Source organism: Phytophthora cinnamomi (genome assembly GCF_018691715.1).
Source record: "Phytophthora cinnamomi strain GKB4 chromosome Unknown Contig49, whole genome shotgun sequence".
Lineage (NCBI taxonomy): Eukaryota > Oomycota > Peronosporomycetes > Peronosporales > Peronosporaceae > Phytophthora > Phytophthora cinnamomi.
This window is the reverse complement of record NW_027150982.1, coordinates 1,261,076-1,283,543: the sequence shown is the minus strand read 5'-3', so window position 1 is coordinate 1,283,543 and position 22,468 is coordinate 1,261,076. Positions and strand designations below refer to the sequence as shown.

General features: G+C 56.8%; 9 protein-coding genes across 10 annotated transcripts; 5 read left to right on the top strand and 4 right to left on the bottom strand.

Annotated features, from left to right (window-relative positions):
* IUM83_08337 (putative GTP-binding protein) lies at nucleotides 1–1,315 on the bottom strand (the record flags this gene model as incomplete). Its single annotated transcript, XM_067932703.1, has 2 exons — nucleotides 1–312; nucleotides 388–1,315. Coding segments are annotated over 2 exons (1,240 nt in total), but the record flags the coding sequence as incomplete, so codon positions are not given.
* A 49-nt stretch (nucleotides 1,316–1,364) lies between these two features.
* IUM83_08336 (TIGR01456 family HAD hydrolase) lies at nucleotides 1,365–2,855 on the top strand (the record flags this gene model as incomplete). The annotated part of the gene is made up of 7 exons (XM_067932702.1): nucleotides 1,365–1,492; nucleotides 1,560–1,765; nucleotides 1,846–1,889; nucleotides 1,971–2,062; nucleotides 2,140–2,351; nucleotides 2,422–2,518; nucleotides 2,597–2,855. 7 exons carry the CDS (start codon nucleotides 1,365–1,367, stop codon nucleotides 2,853–2,855), a joined length of 1,038 nt encoding a protein of 345 aa, XP_067790142.1.
* Nucleotides 2,856–4,388: 1,533 nt separating this feature from the next.
* Nucleotides 4,389–4,837, bottom strand: IUM83_08335 (Protein tesmin/TSO1-like CXC 2; the record flags this gene model as incomplete). The annotated part of the gene is made up of 2 exons (XM_067932701.1): nucleotides 4,389–4,745; nucleotides 4,832–4,837. 2 exons carry the CDS (start codon nucleotides 4,835–4,837, stop codon nucleotides 4,389–4,391), a joined length of 363 nt encoding a protein of 120 aa, XP_067790141.1.
* Nucleotides 4,838–5,148: 311 nt separating this feature from the next.
* Nucleotides 5,149–6,100, bottom strand: IUM83_08334 (60S acidic ribosomal protein P0; the record flags this gene model as incomplete). Its single annotated transcript, XM_067932700.1, has 2 exons — nucleotides 5,149–5,700; nucleotides 5,783–6,100. The coding sequence occupies 2 exons, from the start codon at nucleotides 6,098–6,100 to the stop codon at nucleotides 5,149–5,151; spliced, it is 870 nt and encodes a 289-aa protein (XP_067790140.1).
* Nucleotides 6,101–6,647: 547 nt separating this feature from the next.
* IUM83_08333 (Ethanolamine-phosphate cytidylyltransferase) lies at nucleotides 6,648–7,952 on the top strand (the record flags this gene model as incomplete). Its single annotated transcript, XM_067932699.1, has 1 exon — nucleotides 6,648–7,952. The coding sequence occupies one exon, from the start codon at nucleotides 6,648–6,650 to the stop codon at nucleotides 7,950–7,952; it is 1,305 nt and encodes a 434-aa protein (XP_067790145.1).
* A 129-nt stretch (nucleotides 7,953–8,081) lies between these two features.
* Nucleotides 8,082–9,250, top strand: IUM83_08332 (putative regulator of microtubule dynamics protein; the record flags this gene model as incomplete). Its single annotated transcript, XM_067932698.1, has 3 exons — nucleotides 8,082–8,214; nucleotides 8,288–8,759; nucleotides 8,815–9,250. 3 exons carry the CDS (start codon nucleotides 8,082–8,084, stop codon nucleotides 9,248–9,250), a joined length of 1,041 nt encoding a protein of 346 aa, XP_067789948.1.
* Nucleotides 9,251–9,760: 510 nt separating this feature from the next.
* On the top strand, nucleotides 9,761–11,491 carry IUM83_08331 (putative WD domain-containing protein; the record flags this gene model as incomplete). Of its 2 annotated transcripts, none has more annotated exons than XM_067932697.1 (7): nucleotides 9,761–9,964; nucleotides 10,062–10,212; nucleotides 10,300–10,541; nucleotides 10,639–10,724; nucleotides 10,784–11,283; nucleotides 11,339–11,356; nucleotides 11,430–11,491. In XM_067932697.1, 7 exons carry the CDS (start codon nucleotides 9,761–9,763, stop codon nucleotides 11,489–11,491), a joined length of 1,263 nt encoding a protein of 420 aa, XP_067789903.1. The 2 variants fall into 2 exon arrangements, with proteins under 2 accessions (XP_067789903.1, XP_067789904.1); XM_067932696.1 differs by having other exon boundaries at nucleotides 10,062–10,221.
* Nucleotides 11,492–11,506: 15 nt separating this feature from the next.
* On the top strand, nucleotides 11,507–13,395 carry IUM83_08330 (F-box/WD repeat-containing protein TBL1X; the record flags this gene model as incomplete). The annotated part of the gene is made up of 3 exons (XM_067932695.1): nucleotides 11,507–11,519; nucleotides 11,593–11,675; nucleotides 12,142–13,395. 3 exons carry the CDS (start codon nucleotides 11,507–11,509, stop codon nucleotides 13,393–13,395), a joined length of 1,350 nt encoding a protein of 449 aa, XP_067790144.1.
* Nucleotides 13,396–14,627: 1,232 nt separating this feature from the next.
* IUM83_08329 (uncharacterized protein) lies at nucleotides 14,628–17,082 on the bottom strand (the record flags this gene model as incomplete). The annotated part of the gene is made up of 6 exons (XM_067932694.1): nucleotides 14,628–15,085; nucleotides 15,189–15,690; nucleotides 15,801–15,845; nucleotides 15,943–16,257; nucleotides 16,352–16,907; nucleotides 16,997–17,082. The coding sequence occupies 6 exons, from the start codon at nucleotides 17,080–17,082 to the stop codon at nucleotides 14,628–14,630; spliced, it is 1,962 nt and encodes a 653-aa protein (XP_067789982.1).
* Nucleotides 17,083–22,468: the final 5,386 nt, after the last annotated feature.

Here is a 22,468-nt window from a genome sequence, read left to right as displayed (position 1 = left end):
AAGCGCGCCTCCGACCGTCCTCGCCTTCGGCATACGCAAGATTAGACCCCAGGAACTGCGAGACGCGGAATGCCAGCTCCTTGATAGTAGTGCCGCGCTTCACAATGACAGCGTCGGCGAAGATGCCCTTGTTCGTTGTTCCGGGCGTCGTGTTGGTGGCAAAACTCTTCAGGGACTTCACCGGGTACACGACCACAACATCGGCAAGCTCCACCGCTGCATTAATGGCAGCACGAACTCCAGAGCTACCATAGCGGAACAGCACCATATCGGAGATGCGCTCCAGCCGTCTGTGGATCTTCTTCTCAACGGCTGAGCGGGCCCAGACCCTTCTCAGCGTCCGCCTTGGCTTGTTCCTCGTCGTCGTCCTCCAGCGTCGAGTAGAACATCGATCCCGGCTCGTAGCGAATGAAGCGCTGCTTGTTCGCGGCACGCAGGAAGCACTCCGCAGCCGCACTGGCCACGAAGCAGCGGTCGCTGCCGTACTTCTCGACGATCTTCTCGATGTTGCGGTCCGTGTCGTCTCCTGGTCCGCCTTGTTGAGCACCAGCACGGTCGGGAAGCGAATGTCCAGGAAGGCCTTGACCAGGTTGTGCACGTCGTCCTCCGCCCACGCGGTGAGGTCCAGCGGCTCCTTGAGTCCGAGCCGGTCCAGCACCTTACTCACGAGCGACGGCGTGGCCCCGTAGCCCGACAGCTGGCCGACGAAGGTGCTCTGCAGGCTGCTCTTGGTGGCCTTGTGCCTCCTGGCGATGGACGTCCAACGCTTCCAGAGGTTGTTGAAGACCCACTGGTGGATCTCCGTGTCCAGCCAGTCGACGTCGTTGATGGGGTCGTAGCCCACGGTCTCCTCGCCCTTCTCGTTCGTGTGGCCGGACACGTCGATGATGTGCATCAGCACCTGCGCGTGGCGCAGGTCGTCCAGGAACTTGTTGCCGAGGCCCGCGCCCTCGGACGCGCCCGGGATGAGCCCGGCCACGTCCAGCAGCTTCACGGGGATGTAGCGCGTGCCCTGTTCGCACTTGCCGTAGCGCGGCGCGCACGCCGCCGTCTTGCCCTTGTCCAGGCAAGGGCACGGCGTCATGTAGTACGTGATGCCCTCGTTCGGCTCGATGGTCGTGAACGGGAAGTTGCCCACCTTGGCCTTGCCGTCCGTCACGGCGTTGAAGAACGTCGACTTGCCGGCGCTCGGCTTGCCCACACCCGATGACCAGCTCCATCTCGGCCTGACGCTGCAATGATACGAATGACGCCGATGGTGGATGGGCGAGGAGCTGGTTGGTGTGGTGGACACCACTCGTGTGGTGCACGCCATGTAGTTTTCAGCGACTGACGTACGCCACAATCGATCTGAGCTCGGAGGGATGTGGCGCTCTCCGCTGGTGCGCTCGCTGTGCAGGCGCGGCACGCGCGAGTTTTCCGTGGCGTCGCGTGTGGCGTGTGCTTCTCCGTCGTTCGGCATCGCGTTCGACATCGACGGTGTCTTGATCCGGTGCGGCAAAATGACAGTGGGGGCTATTGCTACATTTCGCTGACGGTATTGTTGTTTTTGCTTCTAGGGGTGGGCATGAGCTCCCGAAGGCGAAACGCGTGTTGGAGAGTCTGCGGGTGAATAACGTGCCGCACATTTTCCTGACCAACGGCGGCGGCTGCATGGAGGAGGAGAAGGCCAAGAATCTGAGCAAGGTGCTAGACCTGCCCATCAACCCGGAGCACATGATCCTCTCGCACACGCCCATGCGCGAGATCGCGCAGGCCTATGGAGGTGGGTGCTAGTGAGAAGGGAATTGGGTTTTATTGTTGCTGGGTGGAGAGTTTGCTGATGTTTTGTTTGGGTGGTTGCAGACAAGCGCGTGTTGATTCTGGGCTCGTACGATGTGTGGAATGTGGTGCGTGAGCTAGAAGTTGATAGTGGCGAGCTGCTGATGCTGATGAGTGCACTAATTGATTGTTGTTTTATGTATTGTTAGGCGGAGTGCTACGGCTTCAAGAAGGTTGTGAGTGTGGAGGACATGCTGCACCACCACCCAACGCAGTATCCATTCCACCACTACGAGCAAACGTGCGTTGCGAGTTTCTGTTGAGATAGAGGTTTCTTTACTCTAATTGGCAAGTCATTTGGATGTTGTACTCTTACAGGCCTGCTCCGCACCATGAAGAGCCCATCGAGGCTATTATCGTGATGCACGACCCTGTCAACTGGGCACCGGAGATCCAAGTTGCTGTCGATGTGCTGATCGGAGGCGATCCGCCTGGAAGTGGACGCCCGTCGGGCAAGCAGACGCCATTGTTCGTGAGCAACGACGACTTCATTTTCAGTGGTGCATACCCGTTCCCTCGCTTCGCGCAAGGTAACTGCTGTTTTGCTTCACGGGATCGAAATCCTAGCGGTAGCAGTGTTAACGTATCCGTCCTTCATAGGAGCATTCACACGATGCTTGAAGCTGCTATACGAAGACCTTACTGGCCGGACGTTGGAGGTCACAAACTACGGCAAGCCCCACAACGTCACGTACAAGTACGTAGATATCTCAAGGAAAGATACCGGCTTAACGCTTTGGTTGCTAACAGTGTTTTCTACTGATTCAATTTACAGCTACGCGGAACGCCTCCTCAATACCATCTCCGGGCAATCAGAGCCGCTCAAGCACATGTACGGCATCGGTGATAACCCGCTATCGGACATTCAGGGTGCCAATAACGCAGGTGACGAGTGGACTTCAGTGCTTGTCCGCACGGGTATCTACGACGGTTCCAAGGACCCTGAGCATAAACCTGATGTGATTGTCGACGGCGTCTATGAGGCTATCAAGCACATTTACAAGCGCGAGGGCATCAATGACTCCACCCTGTAGACAAAACGCTAACAGCAGGCGTGTATCTAGGCTCAGTGCTCTAAGCCCAATCTTGGTTGATAGAACTTCGTTTTCGTACTATCTGAAATACCAGTGTCAGGGGGTTAAACATACCCACCTTAAAAAACGCGGCCGTGCTATGTGGGTCGCTTATTAATGCGAAGGCACTCCAGATGCCAGATTTCTAAGCCAAACACTAAATTCCTGGAGCACTGCGCGCTCTTGCATAACACTTAGACTCTTCGAGTTGCTTTGATCTTGGCCGCTTGAATTCTTTGGGTTTCTGTTTTGATCATCTGATTTCGAGTCCGACGGCACCCCATCTCCATTCTCCTCCATTTCCATTTCTTGATGGTCATCATCGTCGCCCATAGCCTCACTGAATTCTTCTTCGCAGAACAAGCCTGCAGCTGTGGGAGACAGAACTTCACGGCTGTCGCTGATGTCACTCACTCGCGAAGAATCAACTTGGAGACCTCCCACTTGCTGCTTCACTGGTGTTTGGTCCTGGCCCTTGGAAGAAACTCTGGCTTCTTTCTCTTCCTCCACAAGTTCCACCGTCATTGCTGTATGCAGCAGAGACCGGCTGAGAATGGCGAGTTCAGGGTCACCCACACCTTCCGTATTCCTGGCGTCGTACACATTAACCACGGCATCTTCTACACTCGGCAGATCCGTCACTTGAACTGCTGCCTCCTGGATCCGGTCCATGAATGGCAATTTGGTGAAGCTTCGCCTAGTATACTTCCTTTTGGCAAAGGTCGGTGTGACTACAGCTCCACCTGCTGTATGACAGTGCTCCATGCTGCTCGATGGCCGTTTAGTTGGCGTCGTAGGCGGAAGACCATCCATAGCGGAGTCATTCCGCTGATACAACTTCGAGTGGGCAACTGGAGCGCTTCGCGACAGCAACTCCAGCGCCGAGGGCCTTTGGGTCGAAGCATTCGTCGGTGTCTGCAACCCACTCTGCGCGTTTGCAGCCTTAGCGCTAGCACGAGCTGGTCGTTTTACAATTTTCCGCTGAGAAGGCCGGTCCAACGTAACCCGAAGACTGCTATCATCAGCACTCACTCCTGCAAACACCAGCATCTTCTTGGCGGAGACAAAGTCTCCGTGTTTCGGCACTGGTGGCACGCGCATCTCGAGGTGCACGCCACTCCGGCCTGATGGCACTCGCAGTAGTTCTTCATACACCCGCTCTTGCGGCAGTTGCATCCCCTCAAATGCTGACTCGTTCCGCTCGCAACCTTGGGCTGGAAGGCCAACGGGTTGCGCTCCAGGATCGCAGCCACCGCTCGCTCTCTTTCCGCCAGCGTCTCCTGGCAGTTCTTGCATCCCTCGCAATTGCAGAGATGGTCGCACATGCGTTGCGCCGCCAAGCACTCGCAGTAGAGCTTGAGGCAGTTGGACTTCTTGCAGCTGCACCCTTTGGTCCTCTCTGGCTGGGGCTGCAGCTGGCAGCCTTTGCATTGGCAGCGAGGCGAGCAGGCCCCAAAGAGGCTCAAGCACGGGCAGTCGCCGGTACACTTGCCGTCACTGCAGGCACAGACCGGCCTGGGCGAGGTCCCGGCCATGGCCATCGCGGCCTTCCTCTCTGCGGGAAGGTCGCGGGGTCTCGCTGCTGGGGTGGAGCTGGCCGGGGCGACTGCCCGGCTCGGGCGCTGGCTCTGTCTCCGAGGCCCTCAACGACGGGCGGAAGGCCCGCTGCGTGCGCTTCTCGATGGCCTGGATGGCCTGCGCGATCTCCTCGTGGTTGTGGCTCTGGTTGCGGCAGCCCACGCACTGGCAGCGCTCGTTGCAGCGGCCGCTGGCGGCGAAGCACTCGCAGTAGAGCTTGAGGCAGCCGGACTTCTTGCAGCTGCAGCCGCGCCGTCGCCCGCCGTCGTCGGACTGCGCACAAGAGGACGAGAGTAGCAACGCCTGCAGTTAGTGGCGGCGGTGGATCCAGGCCAAGGCTATCACGCGCGTGCACCTACGTCCATGGCACGGGGATCGAATGTCTCGCCCACTTCACCACTGGCCGCGAACTTTGCCGAAATTTCAATTTGAATTTGAATTTTACGCCTTCAAATTGCGCCAAACGCAAAGCACTGGCGATTTTGTCAAGGACACGACAGGTTTTATCGTTAGGGAGGTGATGAATAGGCTGTAGACAAGAAATACTACTACTGTAATGAAGAGTAGGCAGGTAGGTATGAAGGTTTCACAAATCCTTGATTTGGGTTTCTGCTAGCAACGCTACGCTAGAAGGTTGAGGACGGTGTAAGTTGTCCATGGAGACGGGAGACTGCACTTAGTAGTCCTCGTCGCCGCCGAACATGTCCATGCCGCCGCCCATGTCGACCTCCTCTTCCTCCTCAACGGCCTCCTCCTTCTTCTCCTCGGTGGCAGCAGCGCCGCCAGCGGGGGCAGCCACGGCGAAAGCCGAGGGGTCGGCCAGGAAGGCCTTGAAGGGCTCGGCCTTCTCGAACGAGAACTCCTCGCACTCGACGGCGACAGCCACCAGGTCCTTGAAGGCGTTGGCGATCGAGTGGGGGATCGAGGCGAGCGTGGGCAGGCCCAGCTCCAGCGACATGGCGGCCACGTTGCGCAGGCCAGCCACGAACTTGGCGCAGAGGTCGGCCTCCGTCAGGTCCAGCACAGCCGGGTCGAAGATCGAGCCGTTGTCGTACACCTGCTCGATCACCAGGCCGTACGAGAACGGCTTGATGTCCAGCTTCTGCAGCAGGGCAGCCTCGGAGTTGCCGACCTTCTCGCCCTTGCGGGTCAGCAGCACCTCCGTGACGATCTCAATCTGACCCTTCTGAATCTTGGTGGCGATCTGCAGGGCCTGGAAGAAGGACGTCTGGCCGGGGTCGGCGCCCGTGGGTCCGGGGGCACGATGACGTCCACCGGGGCGATGGAGCCGACACGGGCCGGGCGGGCACGCGGTTGGACTCGAGGATCTCGCGGATCTCGGCCAGGTCGTCGTTCGTGAACACGAAGCCGACGTTGCCCTTGAGCAGCGGGATGAACTGCTCGAGCGGGTGGCCCGGGTTCTTCTTCACGAAGTTGTGGAACACCTTGCGCATGAGCGTGTTCTTGCCCATGAGCACCTCGGCGCGGCCGCGCAGCACCAGACGGATCTGCTGCATCTGGGCGGAGCCCACATTGTCCACGCCCACCAGGAAGATGCGCGTGTAGTTCTCGAGCAGAGCCTCGAGCTTCTCGAAGTACTCGAGCTTACGTTCCTGAGAGAGACCCATGGCGGAGGAAAACGCAGTCGCTTTAACCAGTTAAGGAGACTTGCGCTTGGATTTGGAAAGTAAGCGCCACACGGTCCCCATCGGTCGTTCCCGTCCGCCGAGGTCCAAGCGCTCGCTTCCACCAGTTTCCTCGAGCAGCTCCGTTTAGCGGATAATAGATGCAGACCTCCCCCTCGCTCCATCTCCGCATGCATTGGTTTGTATGTTCGACGCGGTGATTGGACGAGCAGTGTACCCAACGGGGGGGATACACTTCTCGGTGTACCCTCCGCGTGGGGTACACGTACCCTCACGAGGGTACGCTGAGCTGCGTACCCATGCGCTTACGTGGTGCATTGTGTTCGCCCGCTCATTTCTAGGGACAGATCCGGTGCGATATCCTCCGCGTTCGTCCGAGCTCGCGCACTTCTCCTTCTGCTCCCCGCCCCAGTGTTCTGCAGCCATGTCGGAGGCGCTCGCGAGCCGCGTGGTGCTGTACGTGCACGAGCTGCTGCACTCGCCCGCGGCCGACGAGCTCATGGTGCACGCGCACCGCCTGTTCGCGCGCATGGGCTTCCCGGAGCCGTACCCGGACGCCGAGCGCCTGGCCATCGCGCTGCTCACGGGCATCTTCACGCTGCTGGCCTACTTCGTGCTCTTCGGCAAGCGCCACCGCCGGCGGAGGCAGGTGCTGCAGGAGGAGCTGGACAGGGCCTACCAGAAGGTGCAGGAGCTGCAGGACCGCATGGCCATGATGGAGGTGGAGGAGCGCGACTCGCCCCCGCAGGAGCAGATCCGCATCTGGATGGACGGCGCCTTCGACATGATGCACTACGGCCACATGAACGCCTTCCGCCAGGCCAGGTCGCTCGGCACGTACCTCGTGGTCGGCGTCAACGACGACGAGTCCATCACGGCCTGCAAGGGCGCGCCCCCCGTGCTCAACAACGAAGAGCGCATCGCCTCCGTGGAGGGCTGCAAGTTCGTGGACGAGGTGGAGCCGCACTGCCCCTACATCATGAACGAGGAGTACCTGCAGCGCATGATCAAGAAGCACCGCATCGACTACGTCGTGCACGGCGACGACCCGTGCATCGTGGACGGCAAGGACGTGTACGAGTCCGCGCAGAAGCTCGGCAAGTACCGCACCATCCCGCGCACCGAGGGCGTGTCCACGAGCGACATCCTCGGCCGCATGCTCGTGATGCACAAGACCCACCACACGCACGACCACTTCGCCGCCAACGGCCAGTTGTCGTCGCAGATGCTGCACGACAAGGCCAAGGAGCGCCCGTCCAAGTTCCTGACCACGAACCGCATGCTGCGCCTCTTCTCCGTGGGCAACCACGAGCCGCTCAAGACCGACAAGGTCGTGTACATTGACGGCGCCTTCGACATGTTCCACGCCGGCCACGTCGAGATCCTGCGTCTCGCCAAGCAGCAGGGCTCGTACCTGATCGTGGGCGTACACAACGACAGCGTCGTGAACGCCCACCGCGGACTCAACTACCCGATTATGAACCTCCACGAGCGCGTGCTCAGCGTGCTGGGCTGCAAGTTCGTGGACGACGTGCTCATCGACGCGCCGTGGCAGGTGACGCCCGAGATGATCGCGTCGCTCAACATTTCCGTTGTCGTGCACGGCACGCACCGCGACCAGCACCACCTGCCCGAGTTCTCGCTCGACGAGCACTACGAGCACGCGCGCAAGGCGGGTATCTTCAAGCTGATCCAGAGCCCCAACAAGCTGGACGTGAACGACATCGTGGGCCGCATCAACGACAATCGCGAGCGCTTCGAGAAGAAGTTCGTGAGCAAGATGAAGTCCGAGGAGGAGTACTACGCGGACCGCTACGGCAAGAACAAGAAGTAGGAAGGACCGTAGTGTAGACCGCGCCGACTGGCATTGTTTTGCTGGCTGGTTGGTAGTACGGCGCAGGATGGGCCTCCGCGCCGCTAGTTGACTACATGTATTGCTCAATTCAATGTCATTGCCCCAGCCATGCCTGCAGCACTCAACCGTTACAACGGCCATGACCACGTCAGGTTCGGGCTCTCGTCACTTTCGGACCAGAGCCCTCGCGACGAGACGGACAGCAAGATCGCTGGAGTCTCGAAGTTGTTCATGCTACGACGTGATGATCCTTGCCATCTTTTCCTCCCCCTGTGGAGACTGCCCCTGACGCCACCCTCGTGCTGTTGTTGCAGGTGCCGTGCTGTTGCATCGGTCCGTTCGTGCGCTTCCTCGCCAGCCTTTCGCCTCTCTCGCCCGGAAGCAGAGCGCGCTGCTCGCTCGGAGCGGCGAGTGCGTCGCCCGTCTGCAGTCCGCCCCCGACGCCGCTCGCTCGCTAGCGCTGCTGTCGTCGCTCTCCGCCGTCGCCCTGGCCTCCGCGTGCTGCGCCCCCAAGCTGCCGATGGAGTCCGCCGACGCCGTCAAGGCGGAGGAGCTGTACAATGACAACGGCTTCGACCGCCGCAAGCTGCTGGCCAAGCTCAAGGAGATGCACGCCGCCCACCCGGAGGACGTCGGCGTGATCTGGCGCCTCACCCGCGCGGCCTACGACGTGTCCAACCTCAAGGCCACCAGCGCCGACGAGAAGAAGGAGCTCACGTACTACGCACGCGACGTCATCCAGAAGGGCCTCGACCTCACCAAGGACGTGGCCGCCGTGCACAACTGGTAGGTACTTAGGCGGCAGCAATGCCATAACGTCTTACTGACTGGCGCTGTGCAGGTACGGCATCATCCTGTCGTCTATCGGCGACTACGAGGGCTCCAAGGTGTCCATCGCCAACTCGTACGTGATCAAGAGCCACTGGGAGACGGCGGTGCAGCTCAACCCGACCAACCCGACGACGTACTACCTGCTGGGCCGCTGGTGCATCGCCATCGCGGACCTGTCGTGGCTCGAGCGCAAGGCGGCGGCCGTGCTGTTCGGCACGCCGCCCGAGTCCTCGTACGACGAGGCGCTGGGCTTCCTGCTCAAGTCGGAGGAGCTGGCCCCGGACTCGTGGAAGAAGCGCTCGCTGCTCATCGCGCAGGTCTACCAGAAGAAGAAGGACTACGCCGCAGCCAAGGACTGGGTCGACAAGGCGCTGGCCATCCCCGTGGCCGCCGAGGAGGACGAGATCGCCCACGAGGAGGCCCAGGCGCTGCTCAAGAAGCTCTGACGTCAGTTAGCTCGAGTACCTTTGCTACTACCGGTATGCAGTTTAATACTGGTACCTAATACAGGGCAAGTTGCCAGTGGCAACTGCAGCGGCAACTTGTCACTGACAAGTTGCCAAGTTGCTACATACTGCAGTGCCTTCGTGCTGCTGCGACCCATGCACGCCACGTTGCTGGGGCGAGAATCTTCTGGCGATCTTCTGCAGTACCGGCTTTACGGTACAGTTGCATTTGAAAATACGTCGGGCCGCGCGGATTGGCTGATACTATTCTGCGTGATTTCAGCCAATCGCCGCGAGGGAGTGGCGCTCGGTGGTTATGACGGATTATAGCAGCGGAAGCCCCGGCGCGAGACGTCCAGCCCCAGCCAGACCCCAGCCCAGTACGCCCAGCGGGGCCGCTTCGCCTGCCGCCGCCGCCGCCCACCCACGCGCAGACGCGTGTGCCCTCACCGACCCCTTTCCCCGCCGAGTGTCGCCGCGCCGCGCCCCCGCGAGCCCGCCACATCAGGGATGGCGATCACGTCGGACGAGGTGAACTTCCTCGTGTACCGGTACCTGCAGGAGTCGGGCTTCCTGCACTCGGCCTTCACCTTCGCGTACGAGAGCCAGCTGGCCAAGTCCAGCGTCATCAACACGGAGCTGCCGCCCGGCGCGCTCGTGTCCTTCATGCAGAAGGGGCTGCAGTATGTGGGCATCGAGGCGCACATCAACGAGGTTTGCGCGCCGCTTGGTTGGGAGACTGAGGAGGAGGAGGAGGGGCTGAACGCGGTGCTGATGGGCTGTGTTGTGGATGTCTGTTTTCTTGCTGCAGGACGGGACGGAGCGCGAGTGCGACGGCGACTTCTCGCTGCTGAGCCCGCACATCTGTCGCGTGGCGCAGTCCGCCTCCAGTAGCGCTAGATCCTTCAAGGCCTCCAACAAACGGAAGCGGAAGGGCGATGGATCGCCCGACGCCGTGGATGGTACGAAAGGTAGGGCTGGAGAGAGAGAGTTATTTTGCTGGCCGTGGAATCTCACGGTTGTTTTTCTGTTATTGTTGGTATTGGCAGCCGAGATGAACGGCGTGGACAAGCTGGACAAGGAGGCGCTGGTGCTACTGAACGGACACGAGAAGGAGGTGTACGCGTGCTCGTGGAACCCGGTGAAGAACATCTTGGTGTCCGGATCGAGCGACTCGACCGCGCGGGTCTGGGCGCTGCCGAACAAAGTGGAGGATAGTAAAGCCGTCGTGCCCAAGGTGCTGAACCACGGCACGGGGCCACACAAGGACGTCACAACTCTGGAGTGGAACGTACGTGCTATGCCCGGTTTCTCTTTTCTTCTGATGAGACCCACATGGGCGCTTTGCCTGATTCAGCTGACGGCGTATTATGGGATATTTATTGTAGCACGATGGATCGCTGCTGGCATCGGGGACTTACAATGGCAAGACGCGGATCTGGAACGCAGAGGGCGAGATGAAGCACATTTTCCAGTACCACAACGGACCGGTGTTCGCGACGCGGTGGAGCAAGACCAGCCTGTTTTGCTCAGCGCTAGCTTCGACAAGACTGTGGTTGTTTGGGATGCAACGAACGAAACGAAGAAGCAGCAACTGAAACTGCACGAGGATCCGATTCTGGATGCGTCGTGGAAAGATGACTCAACGTTTGCTACGTGCTCGTCGGATATGAGTATTTGTGTCGCTCGCGTGGGCGAAACAAAGGCGGATTTGGTGCTGCGTGGTCACAAGGATGCTATCAACTCCGTTAAGTGGGACCCGTCTGGCCGGTTTTTAGCATCATGCTCGGATGACTACACGGTGAAGATTTGGGACCCGTCAAAGGCTATAAAGAACAAGGATCCGGTGGACGGTGATGCCATGGAAGTCGATAGCAGTGAAAATAGCAAGAAGGACGCAGCAGAGGATGACGCAGCAAGCACAGCGGCGTTAGTGTACACGCTTCAAGAACATAAGAAGGAAGTGTACACGTTCCGTTGGAGCTGTACCGGGCCTGGAACAGCACTGCCCGATCAGCCGCTTACGCTCGCAAGTGCGTCGTTCGATGGCACCGTGAAGCTCTGGGACGCTGAGTCTGGCTCCTGTAGGAGAACATTTGATCACCAGTACGTGGCCCTCGGCGTGCGGTTGGACATGCTTTGCTCGGAACTAACACTGAGTGTGTCGTTGCTGCTGCAGGTATCCTGTATATGGTGTTGCGTTTAGCCCGGATGGGGAGTACTTGGCTAGTGGAACAGTAGGGGAATGGTCAACGTCTGGTCACTAAAGGTGCGTCAGATGCAGAAATTACGCGGCATGGTGTTCGAGGTGACTCACGCGTAACGACGGTGCTGTTGTGCAGGACGGGTCCTTGGTGAAGACGTATCAAGCAAATGGCGATATCTACGAGGTCAACTGGAACAAGCAGGGCGACCAGATCGCCGCGTGCGTGTCCAGCGGTGACGTCGCAATTATCAATTTTCGATTGTAGTATTTACCCAGGAACACCTGCAAGCACACGGGTATCCGTGGGCCGGATCGGCCACGAGGACCCGGCGATCTCCCCGGGAGGAAGCAGTCGCGACTTTGCAACGCCCGACGTCCGGCTCATAAGGACTAGAGCATAAAGATCCATTCACCCCGCGTTCTGCGTTCGTTGCCGCTGCACTGCGCTGCGTTTTGCTTGCAGGAGAGGCCACCAAACCCCAAAGATCTCAAGTCCAGCGTGCAGGCATCATACTAGTAGTATGATGCCTGTGTTACAGTAGTCGCCGTAGCCAAGTACTATACGTCATATACTACGTAGTCAGTGCAACATTATCTAAAAAAACTGTCCTCGAGCGTCCACGCGGACTGACTGGTTTAAAACTAATCCAACCCTAACCCTAATGCACTGAATCGACAATTCCAGCCCGAGAATCTGCTGCATGACATGATCAGCTTCGACACGTTCGCGGGGCCGCGCGGGCGCGTGCGCGAGGCGGACCTGGACTCGGCGGGGCTGCTGGTGCTGGCGGAGCAGCCCACGCCCGCGCCGGAGCTGTTCCCGGCGCTCTGCGACTCGCCCGAGGACGAGTTCTACGAGAGTCTGGACGACGACGGCGGCGACAGCTGCGACCTGTTCCACGAGTGCAATGACGAGGGCGACGTGGCGGCAATGCAGGATCAGGAGCAGGACCGGGATCAACATCAAGAAGATCAGGCTACCGAGGCCCCGCAGGACGCCCACACGCAGCAGGAGCAGGCCAGTGGCGGCCGCGTCCGCCAGCTCGTGGAGCTGCTGACGCTGCAGAGTCACAATGTCGGCGACGCGCGCTCGGCGCTCGTGGACAAGCTGCTGGGCGTCGTGAAGGTGCACGAGCTGCTACTGACGCGCGCCACGGAGGAACAGATCGCCGACGCGGCCAACGACGCCATCACGGACGAGATCTTGGCGTCCGTGGACCTGGAGGAGCGCCGGCGCAACGAGCTGGCGTTGAAAGAGCAGCAGCAGCAATTGGCGCCGCTGCCGGTGGCGGCGTCGACGCTGTTCAACCCCGGACAGTTGAGTCCATTTCGGGTGCTGGAGCTTGTGGACGTGCTGGACTCGACCACGGGCGGTATGGTCAAGAGGGTGCTGACCAATGTGAGGCGGAGAGCGCCGCTCAATGCCAGGATGGTACGGGACAACGAAATGGAGAGGACCGTGGAGTTTTGTAAGTTTTGCTCTGCGTACGGAGACCACACTGCCGCGCAGCACAAGTGTAGATCGTGTGGCGTGGTGGGGCACCACCGCAGTAGGAGCTGCCCGTATCGTGGAGCTGCAGGGGCGACTACTGCTTCGTCGAACTCAAATTCTCCTGCGGATGCTGGTGGACAGTCGGTGGACGACCAGAAGTTCTGCACGCTGTGTAATGCGTGGGGTTGCATGCTACTGAGCGACACCGGTGCCGCGCTTGTGGAGCTCACGGTGTTCACCGCAGTCAGAGGTGCCCAGCGTCTTCTTCCTCTCTTGTACCTTGGATTGGTTCGTCGGTGGATGTGCGCAAACGGAGAAAATTTTGCTCGCACTGCAATGCGTGGCGACCTCATGCGTCAGACCAGCATCGATGCCGGGTGTGCGGAATGGTCGGGCAACACGGGAGCAAAAGTGTCCTCGGCGGGCTGGTGGATTATCCCCGAGTAGAAGCAGATATTCGCATCATGGAGATGATACGTCGCCAACCATGTCACCAGGCAGGACTACTGCTTTCTGCTCATTTTGCCGCAGAACAGCAGCACACGCGACTAACGAACACGTTTGCCGTGTGTGTCGTGCTGTGGGGTTGCATCGGTCCGATGGTTGCCCTCAACGCAGCAGTAGCAATACCGTGCTGAGCTACTCGGTAGGTGCCGCATCTAAGGTTCGAGACCGTGTGCTGGAGACAATTCCGCAAGTGTTGCCTCCTCCAGCAGCAACACTTGTTTGGCGTAGTCTCGATAAGGTGGGCGATGCTGACCTCATCTTGCGAAAGACTCTACAACGGATAGGTGTTTGGGGTGGTGGGTCTCAGACACCTATTACAACACCTTACGCTCCCCCTAGTGTCAGTTCCAGTGGTGCAGATGCGACCTCGGACGGACTTTTGCCCAGGACGGAGAGGCACTTCATAGGTATCCCCAGGGCTGGAGTCCCCACCTCTGGGTTCTGTGTCCTCATCGTCAAGCAACTCGTCGGCCCCGATAGTGCTGGATGAAGGGCGATCAAGTGGTGTGTATGTGCTGTCTTACGCGGAAGGCAATTCGGTTGTCCCCGCCCGCATTCTCAAGTACATGCGGTTGCTCATGCACCACGAAGTGTCAACCAATGCATTCTCCGTGGTGGTACGGTTCGATCCGCGCCCGTCGCACTGGGAGCTGATGAAGCCTGGCATGGTATCGCCTCGCTCTTTACCTTCGAGTCCGACCTTGAGTCATCAGTTGCAGAAACGTATGTCCCATTATGCGCTTCAAACGCTGTTGGGGGCACGCGACAAGCTGCGCGAGCTCGAGACTGCACGGCGTAAGCTTCAGCAACGACTGCGGCAGCAGGAGCAAATTCAGGTCCAGGTTCTAGCTCAGCAAAATCAAGGCGAAGAGCATGAGGAGCATCCATCAGATGCCAAGGAGGGAGGCGAGCTGTGGTGTCTGTAGACGCGTAGGGCGGTTGTACAAGTGCTACCATGAACATGTGAAAACTTGTCCACATTTATTATGCTGCTCGTGGCTCAGTCTATCGAGGCAAGACTTTCGTCAGGACGACGCTGGTTGAGATCTATCGTGTCAATATGCATGCACCTGTTCATTCGACCCTCGTCGGATTGATATTGCCAAGAGTTCATTGGTGAAGGGAAAACGAGACTTGCTGTCCCGATGAAATCCTACATGATATCGGGCTGCCTATGTCTTCAGATAGCTCATACGGAATCGGCCAAGCTCTTTCCAAGGACCAGCAGCGGATCTTGCTCCAGAATCATCGCGAAGCTGCTCTGCATAGGCTTGCTCCACTGCTTCACGCTTGCCTCGCAGTGGCATTTCAGCTAAATACGTAGCGTCCTCTGATGTGAAGGAGGCCAGGGCAGTGGTTGCTAGCACATCGCCACTGATGCAAAGTCGTTGGCTGTGCCAGCATTCAATACGCATGCGCGAATGGTAAGATGGGCCATTTCCCCGCATGGACCAAATGAACATTTGCAGGTACACGATGAGTCGTCCCGGCTTCTCGACTTGCACCTCGCCAATGTAATCTCCCCACGCCCCCGTGTTAGCTGCCGCTGCGATTGCGTTCGGAAACTGCGAGAACACACGATCTTTTCCATCCAGCACCAAGCGCATGCAATCTTGAGCTCCAGCAAAGCCTTGAGTAGACCGAACATGAAGCGTGCGTGCCTGAACGTCAATGCCAACCTCAATGCGTACCATTTGCGAAATGAACGCAAAAGAGTTAAAGAGATACCGCACCATCATCACCGTCAATATCGCCGAAGCCGCTGATATCGTGGATGTCGACTTTGATGGCGTTTTCGTTGGGTTTCCATACTGCCTCATCCACATCCAACAGCCACTCAGCATTCCAATCGCGCTCGACATTGTTTTGTGGCGGATGCGCTTGCTCGAAATCCAGACCAGCTTGACTCTTCATCAATTGACGCGATACACCTGGGAACGCGGTCATACCAATGTATGTCTCCCGCATCTGAGCCACGAATGCATTCCAGCCCGCGAAGCTTTGACCACTCAGAATTTTCCGCACTCGCGGTCGTCGGGCATGGAAATATTCGTAGGAATACACTGCAGCTATAACCTCCTCGGCGACATTGGATAGATTTTGCAGCGATGTCTGTTCAAACACTTGGGCGTCCAGACGTGCCTGCAGCTCCTGAAGGAACAGCACGAAACATTCTCGCAGACCATCCTTGTCCATCACAAAACTCGCATGCTCACGAAAGAATGAGCGCATCCACTGCCGCGTGTCCGTCGAAAAGAACCAGAGCGTTGCGTCCGTCAGCACGCGAACGAGAGTTTCCAAGTCGCGCGGCAGAGCTGCCGGGGCTCCTCCAACAGAACGCTTACCATGCACAAAGGATCCAGCCACAGCAGTCCCCGCGTCCGATCTCGCTTGATTGAACAGTAGTTTCGAAAAGCAATTGAGTCTGCTCGCCCTTTGAGGCGACCCGGCAAGCGATCCCAGCAAGCTGTCGTTCACCAAATGCACCAATTCGTCCACGAACGAAGCATACACGCTCAGAGGAGCCCAGCGAAGAAACGAGTACACCAGCGCCAAGTTCCTCGACACCGACACGGCCGGCAAGTTCATGTGCTCCCACCGCAGCTTGTCCTCCAGCAGGTCCGGCATATCTTCCGGCTCCATTCGTCGTGCAGGTGGCGTGGACGTCCGCTGGCGCTTCGCCTGATACTGTCGCGCGTACGTCTTTGTATCCGCCGCAACCCTCCACTGGTCGCCCCTCGGGGTCGACAGCCTCGGTCGCTGCGAGTACGCTCCGTCATAACTGCCAACGGGCGACTCGCCCTGATAGCCCGCCTCTCCATAGGGGGGACAAGCCCTCCTCCATCACCCCTCCCTGATAATAATTCTCCGGCTGCGCGCGGCGGTAGGACACCACCGTGAACTCTGGCGACGTCACGACATGGAGCACTCGGTAAAGCTGCTTGACTGCCTCGTCGCTCGAGGCCGCCACAATCCTGTCGTCCTCGTCCACGGCGCAGCGCTCCACCACGTAGGCCTTGAGCACGTGCTTCATGAGCCGCTGCGCCTTGTTGGCGCCGCTCTCCCAGTCGTAGTACCAGCGCGCGTAGCTCCGGCTGTTGAGGTGGAAGATCAGCGGCTTCTCGTCCGCGGACGCCTCCGCCGCGCGGATGGCCGTCACGAGCTTGGACGGCTGGTCCAGCACGCCCTGCATCCACTGGCCCTCCGGGTTGCTCTCGGTCTGCGTGGCCACGGCGATGCGCTCCACCTCGACGCACTCGCCGGGGCGGAGACTCACGTCGCTCACCGCCTCGAAGCGGGCGAACAGGTCCACGGGCGGAGAGGAGGGGGAGGGAGAGGAGGAGAACTGCACGCGCACGCTGAGCGACGTGCCGCAGTAGCTGCGGTCGATGTGCTCCGGGCAGCAGTGCGGGAAGCAGCGCAGGATCTTGAGCCCCTTGGTGCGGTTGCTCCTGCTCGACACACAGCAGCAGCAGCAGCAGCAGCAGGAGGTCAGCGGCGGCGGCAGAGCGAGGGGAGGGAGGAGGAGGGCGAGGCGTACCGCTTGTACTCGGGCTGGAAGAGCTGCGCGTGGCTGCACTCGAGCTGGAAGAAGGCGGCGGACGCCACCTCGAGCGGGCGCGCCATGGTCTGTTTAGGTCTGCAGGGACAGAAGGAGACACTGCCGCTAAGTACGAGGGCGGTTGGGTCGCAGGAAGGGCCAAAGGTGCTGAAAGGTGGGCGGCTCGAGCCGCCTTGCGTGGTCGATCCGTTGCTGCAGAACTGGAGGTCACTACGACACTGCCCCTCTTCTCCTCCACCGCCATAACAGACAGGATCCACTCGTTCCCAGGGCCGTCCTCCTTCCACTTGAGCCCTTTGTGGGTCGTCGATCAGGAGAGCTCAGAGGACTGCTCGAACTCGTGCGCACGCGTCGGCACCTTGCGGATGAGCAGCTCCAAGCAGATTATCGGTATGGTGGCCCCACAGAGACCGACCATCTTCAATGGTGTTGCTAGCTTCGCCCTTTGCCTGCCTTGGACATGTCCACGCTGAGCACAAGGCAGTTAAAACCACCTCCAGCGCGTCCACCTCCAGCGCGTCGCACCGCAGACAGAGCATGGCGAGCTGCCTGCGCTTACTCATTGAATAGAAAGCGTCGAGCTGGCACGGACAAGCGCCACGCTCTGATGGACGGACGCGATTTCATGACCGATAACGCTGGGCTGCCAACAGAAAAGGTGTTTTTCTTGATGGAAGTATTTACATTTCTGACCCACAACTGAGTGCCTATTTTGGAGTGAGGGTTATTTGCACACACAACGTGGTGTCTGTCAAAAGTGGAGGAATTTCCATAAATCAGTGATTTTCACTGAGATTCGTCAAAAAGATTGTGAAAAAGGCAAACGTGATTAGAGAGGTAGTACAGTGTTTTGCCTCAATAGCGCAGCCATCACATCTAATAACCTCGTAGACTATATATAATCACCCTGTTTTTCACGAACAGCAAGATTCAGCCAATCACGCCATCGACAGTATGGTTCCGCCAATCAGATTACCACAACCGAGGACATAGGGGAAAACGTCAAAACAAAAAGCGTCACACTCATGTCATTGCGCGCCAAGATCACCTTGGTCGGTCGGAGCGACCGGAGCGACTCGCTCCTCATTCTTTCATTAGCCAAGCCTAACCAAGTCTACAAGCATCGAGTCTGCAATGCCGTCTCTTCCGAAGCCTTTCCAGAAGCGCCAACGCCTCACGAAGCAGCAGGAGCTGCAGATTTGTGACCTCGGCTCGCAAAAGCGCCAGGCTTCTAGAAATTCCGCCGTCGTCACTACCAAGCTTTACCTGGTCTTGGCTACGCCACGTGCAATCTCGCTACGGGATTCGCTGGAAGAGAGCTCACGGCGAGTCGGGTGCGGTCGACTTAGAGGCTGCAGCGCCTGAAGTTGAGCGCTTGCGCGGCATCATTGCGACCTACTCCCACTCGTAGTCGACTAGTAAAACCTCTGTCACCCCATTTACTTGAGAAATTGTATACAAAGTACGACTGCGCTATTGAGGCAAAACACTGTACTATTAAAACAGTAGTACTATAACGGTACTATAATATTGTTGAACACCAAATGTGGATCGCTGGTGTATATCATTACTCTGCTCCATGTAGGGGTAATAGTGTAGCTGGCGCCTAGCACCCAGCCTAGTCCCCACGTCCTAATCAATATAGTGATGCACAGTACGTAACGTACCGCGCTGACAAGTTTGTGCCTTTAATATACATGCTTGCAACGTGCTTGCCTGTTTGCCATCCTATTGGCAAATTCATTACTCGGATTTACTGCTTCTTAACCGAATCCGTTTCCCCCAAGTTCGTACTGACGGTAAATGACCCACGGTGGGCTGCACCAACTACATCCACGTCAGCGATACCTGTAGTGTAAATCGTGAAGTACAAATCCACAGTCCAGCCTGTCAAGCATTGAGAGGTCTTCACGATGGCACTATACGAACACTCACATACCACAAAGCATATTCTAGCGAACAGTTTGCAAACGTTAGTATCTACCGCACACACTAAGCTAAAACTAAGTGTCTACAAATACTAACTACAATCCTGTTATCGATATTTTGCTTGTGCTAAGCTGGCCAACTGCACCAGCTGATAGTTCTTGTCTTATTTCTCTTTATGAGACAGTACCGCTTGTGGGTCTCCTGTGTATCCTGTGTATCCGTGCTTCTACAGCCAAGGATCCAAGCAGCTACCATTCTATAGTAGAGAGCTTGCTGCGATGTGGCTGGTTCCCACGATCGGACTATCGAGCCAGAAATCTCTCTTCTCGTCAATTTAATCGACAGCAGCGAACATTCTGGCGAGCTCTAGGCACACGTCAGGCAAGGACGGAAGCGTAATATGGCGGACTATAGGCGCCCGTTAAGGGATTAATAAGTCGAGTCCAGGTAGCGTCAGGAGGGGGGGGGGGGGGGCTTTACTGATAAGTCACGTACGGACACGGAATTTACTTTGATTCCGGCACAAAACCTATGTGGTCCAGGTTTCACTAGTAGTTTTTTTTTTCAACCAAGCTCACAACCTGTCATTACTACAGTAGTATAATTTGCAAAGCCAAGGACCAACTTACTATTTTTGGTGAAAAATACTATTGATATTGGATTAACTTGAAATTTGTATATGAGTCCAACACTAAGGTTAATCTAGTACACATCAGTAGTTCCAGACAATTATCACCAACTTTTTGACGAATCTCAGTGAAAATCACTGATTTATGGAAATTCCTCGTCAAACGTGTACAGATACAGCTGAGAAACTTCGGCATCTTCAACTTTTTTGTTCATAGAGGGTATTGATACGCCAATAGTAATGGGATGTTACAGTGTAAAATAACCTGTGCGTTCTAGAGGAATGATTACCGGGATCGATCCCGCCGAGTGCGGGACTTTCCACGGAGCCGGAGATAGGCAATATCTTGGACGAGCAGCCACTCCGTGGAGTGGTCCGCCCTGCCAACCCGCACCCCGGTGTAGGATAGTTGGGTGGTCTGGAGGCCCCAAGTGCCGAAAAATGCCCCATAGTGTAATGAGGGGTATCAGAACCCGGTCCCGAAATGGGTCGGATAGCCACAGCCATCCCCACCAGAGCAAGCCTCAAGCCTGGTGTGTGGGTTCTGGTGGCTTAAATCTCTAGAGCAATGATATCGGCTCTTACCCCCCCCCCCTCCACCTCATCAATCCAGTCCACCGCTTGTTGTTGGTCAACGTGGTTAACGCTCTTACGAGGAGGTGCTCGCTCGGGCCGGTCGTCGGGTGAATACGTGCATGTTTATGTGTACCTTCCTAACACGATTTAATCACATATTTGGGCTAATCGTGTGCCAAAGTTTACCAGCGGTATCTGTAGTCCCACACAAATCATGGACAGGCCCACACATACATACAGAAAAAGGTACGACCACCAGTCTCCGACCGGGTGTGCCAGCTGTGCGCGACGCGCCCATACAGCCCCAGCTATCAGACCCTCGGACCCCCAACCTTAAACGTAGTCGGGCCGAAACGGAGGGATGTTACCCATACAATATCACCCAGCTACGCGCTCGGCGCGATCCCAACCCCCCTAAAGGCTCGCTAAGCCTCGCTGGGCCAGAACCCTAAGCTTCTTCAGCAGCGCGGACAAGGGCAGCGCCATGACACGCATGGTCATACGCCTCATGGCGTTAATGGTGGGCAGGCGTGAAGCGTATCACTGTGTTCAACGCTGATTCAGTCGGCGATAGAACTGTGTTACTTGAGGTATGTATGATTCGAAAAGTGGAAACATGAGGTGTTCGGCAGGCAGACCTTACTAGACGGTCACGAGCTACTTGTCCCCTTTGTTGCGTTTGTGATCGCGCTTGCTCTGATTTTATTGTTTTGTTGGTAGTACTCACGGACTATCAAGCTGACATGAACACTTAGCCTCGGCGTCTTTGGTTGCTGCGCTAGGTTACTTGTCTTGAGTGCATTAGCAGCCAAGCTGGAAGACACACCAGATCCGCCAGGGAGCGTGCGTTCTCGTGCCAAGCGATTCCCTGTTCGTCCGTTTTCATTCCTCTAGGGGAAGGAGAATTTCATGGGGCTTGATGTAGTTAAGCGCGCTTTCAATCGGGCGGCAACACTCCCGTTGTGTCGACACTTGATTTTCACTCGAGATGCCCATCAAGTCGACGCAGAAATGCTGGAAAAGTAAATCTGATAGACGCACTCCTTTTAGTCTTTGCAGTGCCTTGGGCCATTCGCGTTGGGCGGACAATTTCAAAGGTAATTGAACCCGCGCTTTAGCAGTTTTCACGACCAGCAGTGACTTTTGCAAGCTAAGCTTTTCCACACACTCCCCCAGCTTTCCCATTCGATCTCCCAGAACTGGCTGAGCAGCGCTCAGATCTTGTAATGCTTGAGAATAAGCTGGCTAGTCGATTGGAGCAGCTCAAGCGTTCATTTGAACGTGTTGATGCTGACTGTACTAGCGGCTCTTTTGTCTTCGGTAAGCCTTACGCGACAGAACTGATTCTTCACCCCCTTCTGGTATCTCAGGAATCGCGACTCTCACAGCTTTTTTTATAACGGGGTTACACGTACAAGTGGCTGCAAGCCACTTGTGAATTTAACAGATAGGATATCTGTTAAAAGTTTAGATACTTCCTCACTTTGGTGTAAGACACACCAATGGATACATTGAAGTGGGCCACCACAATGAGTGGTCCACACATACCCAAAGATCCTATTGGTAGAAAGCAGCATCTTTCTACCAATCAGAGACATGCATATTAGCGGGGCTCTGACAGCCAGCCGCTGTCAACCCCTTTCATAGATGATAAACAGTTTTTAGCAGATTTAGGAGGAAGATCAATTTACAAACAATACAGTTCTCATTTTACCTTAAACTAGCTACTTGGAGTCTTTTCTAAGTTACATTATATTTGTGTATTCAAATATAATTAACCTAAGTAATTACTAAGTACTTACGCTTCCTCATACACGTAGCGCGACGTGTAAGCTAAAGTAGTGAGTCAAGTTAGACCCACTACATTTTTCATCTGGTAGTGGAGTGTATGGCCCTGACAAGCCATGCAAGTTTCATGGTAGTACGTGACCACAATAGCGGCAAGCGAGTACACCAGACGCCTCGACTTTAAGCGAGCAGTGAACTTCTCAAACAAAGTCACAGCGAAACGGATCTGATTTCCTCTAAAAAAAACCGGTGATAGTATCTGCTGTGTTCTCGAGCGTAGGGTGAATTACATCGTGATTAATGTCCTTCCACCCCGCTAAAATACCAGCAACCATGTGATTACTTGCAGCAGTTGCGTCAATGTACGTTAACCCCTTAAACGCGAGAGCGTGGACCGTACATGATATCAGCAAAAGCTTAACGTGGACCGGTCCAAGTTAAGCTTTTTTGACTTAACGTTTGTATGGTCTCATACAAACCTTAAGTCAATGAGGGCTAAGTAGTATCCCAGCTTTGACCATAAAATACCC